At 43.5% G+C, this 9,388-nt stretch overlaps 1 protein-coding gene across 2 annotated transcripts in view; it reads left to right on the plus strand.

Moving 5' to 3' along the window:
* The window catches only part of sgsm2 (small G protein signaling modulator 2), a 57,763-nt gene that overhangs the window by 43,129 nt on the left and 5,246 nt on the right, over positions 1–9,388 (plus strand). For both annotated transcript variants that reach the window (XM_023395461.2, XM_087170835.1), the window contains 10 exons: positions 952–1,126; positions 2,542–2,606; positions 3,377–3,522; positions 5,221–5,349; positions 5,443–5,625; positions 6,012–6,398; positions 7,212–7,336; positions 7,833–7,915; positions 8,176–8,285; positions 8,385–8,481. In XM_023395461.2, the coding sequence (XP_023251229.2) occupies positions 952–1,126; positions 2,542–2,606; positions 3,377–3,522; positions 5,221–5,349; positions 5,443–5,625; positions 6,012–6,398; positions 7,212–7,336; positions 7,833–7,915; positions 8,176–8,285; positions 8,385–8,481 (1,500 nt within the window). The remainder of the gene's footprint in view (positions 1–951; positions 1,127–2,541; positions 2,607–3,376; positions 3,523–5,220; positions 5,350–5,442; positions 5,626–6,011; positions 6,399–7,211; positions 7,337–7,832; positions 7,916–8,175; positions 8,286–8,384; positions 8,482–9,388) is intronic.

Raw genomic sequence — 9,388 nt, forward strand, 5'->3', positions numbered from 1 at the left:
CCCCTCGCCCCCTCCTCCACCCCTCTCATTACGGTCCTGTGGGGTTCCGCAGTAGTAGAGACGTGGAGTCCCGGTGTGAGCGGGGTTGCATTACTGAGCCCAAAAACACTTGCTGATCACATATAGTCCTAAAGTAAAGAGGGGGGAGGCCAAATGTCGGTCTCGCTCCAGCATTCTTTCTGTTTGATTTTTTTTTTCTGTTCTTAATATTATTTGTTTTTCGGGGTTATTGAACAACCACAGCGCAGCTTCATATTTATGACAGGTCATCAGCTCCAACCTGAAGAATTAAGGTGAAGAGCATTTATTTAATGTTGAAGTTTTTATGATTTTTCCTCCCCTCTGTGTGCCCTTTAACTGGTGTCCATTTGTTTTTGTTGTTTCTGAGGTGATTTCTTTTGGTTGTTCTTGTCTTGTTCTGGCTTTATGCATCCTGCATGGCCTGAGCGTCAGCCTCGTCCCTGCCCTCTCCTCTTCTTTCAACTCTTCTTCTCTTCTTCCTCTTCTCCTTCCCCCTCTCTCCTGTTGTCTGGAGCGTCCCTCTGCTCTCTGCTCTCTCCTCTCTGAATGAACTGATCCAGCATGGCGTCCCTGCATCCTCTCTGCCTGTCTCTCCCACAGCAGCGGTCCTACTTCCTGAACTGTCCCCCTCCACTTTTGGTTTCCTCTCTACACTTGTTTTTTTTTTGTTTTTTTTTTCCAGCTCTCACATGTAACATGAGTGTAAAATGTCCATCCATCACTTCATCTCTTGATGTCATGAATAACAAGGAGCGATACATGGAGAGATGTATTTATGGTTGAGCTGAGGGACCTGTGTCATAATATGTAAGACGTAAAGCAGAGCCAGCGTGAAGACTTTTACAAACACATGAAAACAGCATCGTCCATTTTGTCTCGCAGCACTGAAACCTCCTCTCTGTCTTCTCGCTTTCCTTCTCTCCGGTTTAGACCACGGGGAAATGATGGAGATGCAGGGTTTCGGAGGAAGCCCGTCGTCATGGCAACAGGCCGAAGTAACCACTCACGAGTCCCTGTGCCAGTCCTGCACCACTGCTGGTAGCAACGTGTCATTCGACTACCCGGCCGGCTGTACCTGCATACACGACCCAGCAGACATTCACACGTATGCACTTTAAACCTGAGCGTGTTGTAGAGAACTGCAGTGAGTCCTGTTAATCTACTGTGAGCAGCAGATCAATAACCTACAAACTGGGTGCCATCACAAAACTGCATTGATTTCTCTCAGTATATGAAACTAAATATTATTTTAGTATTAAACTTGAAATGTTAAAAGCAATTTTTTCAGCTTCTAAAATCGGAATATTTTCTGTTTTTCTTCTGTAATTGAAAATTAAACACAGGCTGTGTTTGCCATTTCTGCTATTTCTGATTTAGGCTATAGACTAAAGTATTGATCAAATGAATGAAAATCATTATTACTTGCAGCCCTGATTAAACTGATTTTATGATGTGAATGTGAAACCAGATACACTTGGTACAGTTGAGTGTTACAGTGCTACACACCTGTAAAATAAGATGTGAGATTAAAACAGCGAAATCAAGTCGCCATCTAGAGCTCACTATTAAAACTTTACTGCTAACTGCTAACAGTACAGCTAACACTTTACAGCTAACAGCACAGCTAACAGTGTAGAGCTACAGGTCAGCTAACAGTGTAGAGCTACTTTACAGCTAACAGCACAGCTAACAGTGTAGAGCTACAGGTCAGCTAACAGTGTAGTACAGCTACAGTACAGCTAACAGTGTAGAGCTACAGGGCAGCTAACAGGGCAGCTAACAGCACAGCTAACAGTGTAGAGCTACAGGTCAGCTAACAGTGTAGAGCTACTTTACAGCTAACAGTACAGCTAACAGTGTAGCTAACAGTGTACAGCTACAGGGCAGCTAACAGGGCAGCTAACAGTGTAGAGCTACAGGGCAGCTAACAGTGTAGAGCTACAGGTCAGCTAACAGGGCAGCTAACAGTGTAGAGCTACAGGGCAGCTAACAGGTCAGCTAACAGGGCAGCTAACAGTGTAGAGCTACAGGTCAGCTAACAGCACAGCTAACAGTGTAGAACTACAGGTCAGCTAACAGCACAGCTAACAGTGTAGAGCTACAGGTCAGCTAACAGGGCAGCTAACAGTGTAGAGCTACAGGGCAGCTAACAGGACAGGACTGCTCTCCTCACATTACTCATCAACAGAAGTTTAAAACAGATTGTAGAAAAACATGGCGACAGTTTCTGTGTCAACAACACCCACAGCTGACCCAAACAGTCTGAGACTCCTGTCATTCAAACAGACACTAGCTCTGTTTTAGCCTTAATGTGGCGCCACCTGGACACGGTAAGAAGCAGAGGTTGAAGCTGTTGACACTGTCACCACTGTCGCCGTAATGAGTTTTTTAAATGAAATGAAGTCGAAGATTTCACTGGGCCAGTATCTCTGCAGCATCTATCCACCTGAAGAATCAGAGGAAGCAGCCATGTTGGAGGCTGCCATGGTGATAATGAGTGACTGTTTCTTTTCCCGCCAGTATTCCTCTGAAGATGCTGTGTCAGAACATGAAGAGGCAGATCGTCTCCAGAGCCTTTTATGGATGTAAGTACATCATGTTCACACAGGCCTGTTTAACCTGTCTGAATATGAAGATTGTGTCGTTAACTGTGACACAGCACATATTTACTCACTCCATATAACATCACACAACATTTACTGATCAAACAGTAATGTTAATCAAGTATATGATTGGAGTCAGTCTTTAGGTCTGTTATTAAGTGAAAATTACTGATATTAATTTTATTTGTTTTTAATTGTAATGAGTAAAAAAAAAAAACGAAGGCATTTGAATGTAATAAATGTATATTAAAGTATTTCCCTTTAGAAAGCAGCAGTCCACAGTGTGTTAGCTTTAGCTTAAAGTTTCAAACAGCAGCTGCACTGCTGGCTCGATTGTCATTTTAATTCAGTTCAGTGCAGTTTTATGTAGCGCCCAATCTAAATAAGTCTGACATGTAATAAAGACGCTGTAATAAGTTGCTGAGTAACATAATGCACTTACACTGTTATTAAAATATTGTTTTTCTAAGGTTGTTTTTAATTACCTGAAGCAATCATTACATTACCAGTACTTTGTTTCTTTGTTTGTTAATTAACTTCAATGTAAAATATGAAAAATGAAAAATGAAATTGAGCTTTAGCTGATAAACTAAAAAACAATATTTTACATACAATAACTGCCTTTCGCCTCTGTGTCTGTAAATAGTGTCTACCACTGCCTGGTCTCAGCTGTGTGTGTGTGTGCGCGCACGTGTGTGTGTGTGCGTGTGCGTGCGTGCGTGCGTGTGTGTGTGCGTCTGTCTGTCCATCAGGGCTGGCCTACTGTCGACACCTGTCCACCGTGCGGACTCACCTGTCAGCTCTGGTCAACCACAACATCGTCCCTCCAGACAGACCTTGTGAAGCGTCCGGGGGCCTCAGCAAAGAGGTGTGGAGCAAGTACCAGAAAGACTGCAAGGTGGGGGCCGACAGGACGTGAAACATAACTCAGGGTGATCTGCAGGAATCTTCCTCCACCTCTGTCAGACACGGGGATTTAGAGCCCAGACAGCAGAGTCAGTGCTATTGATCAGCCCAGATAAATCGTGCAGGTCTTATTTACTGTAACATTTATAAAGTGAGATGAACCAATAAAACCAATAATAAATACAGCTATGAAATAAATCCTGAAATAAATAAATTAGGTAATAAGTAGAAATATATAAATAAATGTAAATATAAATATATTAGTGAATAATCAAATTTGAAAATAACTATATAAATAAAAAATACATAAATTTATTTTCTAAATTTCTTGTGTCTCTCTAACTTTTATTTTATAATTCAATATTTATTTATTTCCAGAGACTTATTTAAAATTCAAGAGAAATAAACCCTCTGTGTTGATAGAAAAAAGTTTTAGATATTTAATTTCCATTCATGAAAAATGGAAACAAAAACAAAAGTGTTGCTTTTATATTTTTGTGTATTTTATTTGTTAAAAAGTAAAAATAATCCAAAACTTAATTTGAATAAATCTTATGTTTTTCTTCCTTGTTGCTGCTTTTAAAGTGAAAATTATAACTGAGCTCCTGTTACCTCAGAGTTTAATGTTTCTACTGTTGTTGCTGTAGTTATATAGATATAGTTATATAGATGTAGTTATATAGATGTAGTTATATAGATATAGTTATATAGATGTAGTTATATAAATGTAGTTATAGATGTAGTTATAGATGTAGATGTATAGATGTAGTTATAGATGTAGTTGTATAGATGTAGTTATAGATGTAGTTGTATAGATGTAGTTATAGATGTAGTTGTATAGATGTAGATGTATAGATGTAGTTATAGATGTAGTTGTATAGATGTAGTTATAGATGTAGATGTATAGATATAGATGTAGTTGTATAGATGTAGTTATATAGATGTAGTTGTATAGATGTAGTTATAGATGTAGTTATAGATGTAGATGTATAGATGTAGTTATAGATGTAGATGTATAGATGTAGTTATAGATGTAGTTGTATAGATGTAGTTGTATAGATGTAGTTATATAGATGTAGATGTATAGATGTAGTTATGTAGATGTATAGATGTAATTATATAGATGTAGTTGTATAGATGTAGTTGTATAGATGTAGTTGTATAGATGTAGTTGTATAGATGTAGATGTATAGATGTAGTTGTATAGATGTAGTTATATAGATGTAGATGTATAGATGTAGATGTATAGATGTAGTTATATGATGTAGTTGTATAGATGTAGTTGTATAGATGTAGTTGTATAGATGTAGTTGTATAGATGTAGATGTATAGATGTAGTCTTGTATTAACTGTATGTCAGAGATGACGTCTGGCTCCTGCTGTCTCCGCCCTCTCTCCTTCACTCTAATGAAGATGTAATGAGTTTCAGTGTAATGGAGTCTCATTAAGAAGTGCAGTATGTCACCATTCATCAGCTCCAGCACAGTCATCATTACTAATTCACACTCCATTCATATCTGTGTCTTTATCTCCTGCTCTCGTCGACGTCTTCCTGTGTGGAGCGCAATCACTCCTCCAATATTGATGCTCTTCCTCGCAACGCTCACACCGAGCTGCTTTTATCCTTCCTCTGTGTGTGTGTGTGTGTGTGTGTGTGTGTGTGTGTGTGTGTGTATGTGTGTGTGTGTAGAACTATAAGGAGCTGGAGCTGCTCAGGCTCGTTTATTATGGCGGCGTGCAGCATGACATCAGGAAGGAGGTGTGGCCTTTCCTGCTGGGGCACTACAAATTCGGCATGGGCAAAAAGGACATGAGCCAGGTGCAGCACACACACACACACACACACACACACACACACAAACACACACACATTTAACTTGAAATATGTGATCACTTTGTTTGTCCCATTCAGATTGATGCGAAGATCAGCGAGCGTTACCAGCAGGTGATGCGGGAGTGGAAGGCGTGCGAGGTGATCGTCAGGCAGAGGGAGAAGGAGATGCAGTCGGCCATCTTTGCCAAGCTCTCCTCAGGCAGCAGCATCGACAGCCACGTCCTGCGGCTGGTTCACAGAGACTCCACACTCAGCAATGAGGTGAAGACGCTCGACATGTTCACGTGTTTCCAGAGTGAGCTGTGTTCATGTTCATGATTAAAACAAACGTGTCCCGTCATCCTCACATGAACTCAGGGTCACGAACCTCCATCACAGAGGATCTGGAGGACGTGGAGCAGAGGTTCAGACAAAGAGACAGTTGTAAAAGACAGAAACACTAAATGAGAAAACACTTGATGGGAGTTGAATCCTCAGTTCATATGAAGCTTGTTTCCTTCCAGGTGTATAATCCTGATTTATAATCCTAATGTAAATCCTAATGTATAATCATACGCTCCTTATAAACTGGATGTTGTTACAGTTTATAACTGAGATGACCCAGATATTTAACAGCAGTCCTGTGTCCTGCATCACTGCACCCTCAGGTGTTTATGTCGGTGGACGAGCCGGACGCAGGGAGCCAGGAGACGCCCAGCGGAGAGGACAGCACCCCCACCATGACCACCTTGGTGCCCCCCGCCGCCCTCCCCCAAGAGGAGCGTCCTCTGGTGGAGTTTGACTCCCCCGACTCGGGTCTGCCCTCCTCCAGGAACTACTCTGTGACCTCTGCTCATTCCCAGATCCTGTCGAGCATAGACGACGGTCAGAGCACGGAGGAGGAAGGGGGGGGCGGGGAGGAGGGCAGGACTCCAGATGTGCTGGGGGGGCGTCAGGACTCTCTGAGCGAGGACAGGCTGTGTAGTCAGCTGGACAAGCTGGTGACCAACGGAGCGCCTGCTGAGGGGATATCACCGTCTCTGTCCTCGTACACAGTACGTACAGTCTGTCCACGCCTGTTTATTTATGTTACCTAGCAACAAGTGGAGGGAACTACAGCTCTGCTGCTCATCACTCTGAAACAGGAAATGCTTTTATCAGCAACGTGGGGTTGAAAGTGGCAGATGAGTGAAGGTCACATGACCTTTAACCCTGGTGCAAAACTGTCCACACAAAAAACTGTTATGAATATATATATATATATTAATATTATGAATCCCAGTTTGTTTACATAATACCAGTGTTGTTTTTATGAAGATCAATCACCTACTGTAACTCATGTACACAAATGTACTGCACCTATAAGTTTTAATATTTTACATTATATTCAGCATACATATATTTGAATGGTCTGCAGTGCCCCATAAAACAGCAGCAATACCTCGAGTAGAAACCAGGAAAATGTTTGTCTGTCTACAGATGCCAAATATGACTCTATATGAATATGAGGAAAATAGTAAACACTAAAGTTTTGGAGCCAGGATTTCAGAATAAAAGCCTAACAGAATATATTGTGTGATTTTCTGTTGTAATGGCACCGAGATCAAAAATTGCAGTTTGAATGGTTTTCAGTGGTTTTCAGTGTCTGAGTGTCACTGGTTTGTGTGCACAGTGTTTTATAGACAGAAAGATCCACACCCTGGTAATGTGTGAAATGTTAACACGGCCAGGGTTAAAATCAAAGGGCATCATGTGCCGCGGTCGGATGGATGTTCGCAGGTGACTGCGATCAACAAGTTTCATGGTCAGGTGTTTTTGAGATGAATCGCAGACTCACTGATGTTGACGGCCATGTTGGCTCTGAACAGATCGAGCTGCTGGACACAGTCGCCCTGAACCTCCACAGGATAGACAAAGATGTGCAGCGCTGTGACCGCAACTATTATTACTTCACCACAGCCAACCTGGAGAAACTCCGCAACATCATGTGCAGGTGAGCGGAGGAAGAGTTCAGTGTTTCTATATTAAAGGGACAGTTCAGGTTACTAGACGTGGGGTTGTGTCAGGTAGTCATGTGTAGATGGTTTATTACCTGCAGTAGATTCAGATTGAGTCTTAAGTGCCACTGAAGTAGAAAACTTACGGTGTTTTGTAGGTTACAGAGCGATATGTGGCAGGTTTGTCTCTAATGACGTCTTGTCTTATTAGTGTTTCCTGTTTCCTACATGTGAATAATTAACTAACAACTGGAGGTAATGTGCAAAGTGTAGCTGAGTGTTATTTAGAAACAGTCAAATAAACATCAAGTATCTTATGATATACAGCAGCTGAGTGAATATCCTCAGCTCACACACACACACACACACACACTCTGTTGAGCTGATTGTGAAGCTGTTGTTGGTCTTTGTCTCTCTCTCTGTCTGTCTCTCTCTCTCTCTCTCTCTCTCTCTCTCTCTCTCTCTCTCTCTCTCTCTCTCTCTCGGCTGCAGTTATGTGTGGGAGCATTTGGAGGTGGGCTACGTTCAGGGCATGTGTGACCTGCTCGCTCCGCTCATGGTCATCTTGGACGACGGTGAGTCGTCACGTCTCCTCACTGAGGCTCAGTTACACAACTGGAACAAACAGATGATTAACACACATGAAGCACAGATGTGTTACAGCTGTGAGCAGTTGGTGCATGAACGTGGTGAAACATGGTTCACAGGGATGAATGACACGTCTGTTCGAGTCATACCGATGTTACATAAACTGTTTATAAAGCAGATGGTTTTTAAAAATTAAATTAAATGATTTATTTGTGTGTGTGTGTGTGTGTGTGTGTGTGTGTGTCAGAGTGCCTGGCGTACAGCTGTTTCACTCAGCTAATGAAGAGGATGAGTCAGAACTTCCCTAATGGTGGAGCCATGGACACACACTTTGCCAACATGAGGTCACTGATCCAGGTGACAGATTACTCTTATCGTCTGTGTGTGTGTGTGTGTGTGTGTGTGTGTGTCAGTCACTTCCACTAAAACCCATGGTCTCTCTCTCTCTACTGTCAGATCTTGGACTCGGAGCTGTTTGAACTGATGCAGCAGAACGGAGATTACACTCACTTCTACTTCTGTTACCGTTGGTTCCTGCTGGACTTCAAGAGAGGTGAACGTCACTCACCTGCACACTCACCTGCTCACTCACCTGCTCACTCACCTGTTCACTCACCTGTTCCCTTACCTGCTCACTCACCTGTTCACTCACCTGTTCCCTCACCTGTTCCCTTACCTGCTCACTCACCTGTTCACTCACCTGTTCCCTCACCTGCTCACTCACCTGTTCACTCACCTGTTCACTCACCTGTTCCCTCACCTGCTCACTCACCTGTTCCCTCACCTGTTCCCTCACCTGTTCCCTCACCTGCTCACTCACCTGCACACTCACCTGCTCCCTCACCTGCTCACTCACCTGCACACTCACCTGTTCCCTCACCTGCTCACTCACCTGCTCACTCACCTGTACCCTCACCTGCTCACTCACCTGCTCACTCACCTGCTCACTCACCCGTTCCCTCACCCGTTTCCTCACCTGCTCACTCACCTGCTCACTCACCTGTTCCCTCACCTGCTCACTCACCTGCTCACTCACCTGTTCCCTCACCTGTTTCCTCACCTGCTCACTCACCTGCTCACTCACCTGTTCCCTCATCTGCTCACTCACCTGTTCCCCCACCTGTTCCCTCACCTGTTCACTCACCTGTTCCCTCACCTGTGCCCTCACCTTTTCACTCACCTGTTCACTCACCTGTTCCCTCACCTGCTCACTCGCCTGTTCCCTCATCTGCTCACTCACCTGTTCCCTCACCTGTTCCCTCACCTGCTCACTCACCTGTTCCCTCACTTTGCTCACTCACCTGTTCCCTCACCTGTTCCCTCACCTGCTCACTCACCTGTTCCCTCACCTGTTCCCTCACCTGCTCACTCACCTGCTCACTCACCTGTTCCCTCACCTGTTTCCTCACCTGCTCCCTCACCTTTTCACTCACCTGTTCCCTCACCTGTTCCCTCACCTG

This window comes from Seriola lalandi, unplaced genomic scaffold (assembly GCF_002814215.2).
Source record: "Seriola lalandi dorsalis isolate HSWRI2012SDOR001 ecotype SW California unplaced genomic scaffold, Sedor1 jcf7180002054963, whole genome shotgun sequence".
In the NCBI taxonomy this organism is placed as follows: domain Eukaryota; kingdom Metazoa; phylum Chordata; class Actinopteri; order Carangiformes; family Carangidae; genus Seriola; species Seriola lalandi.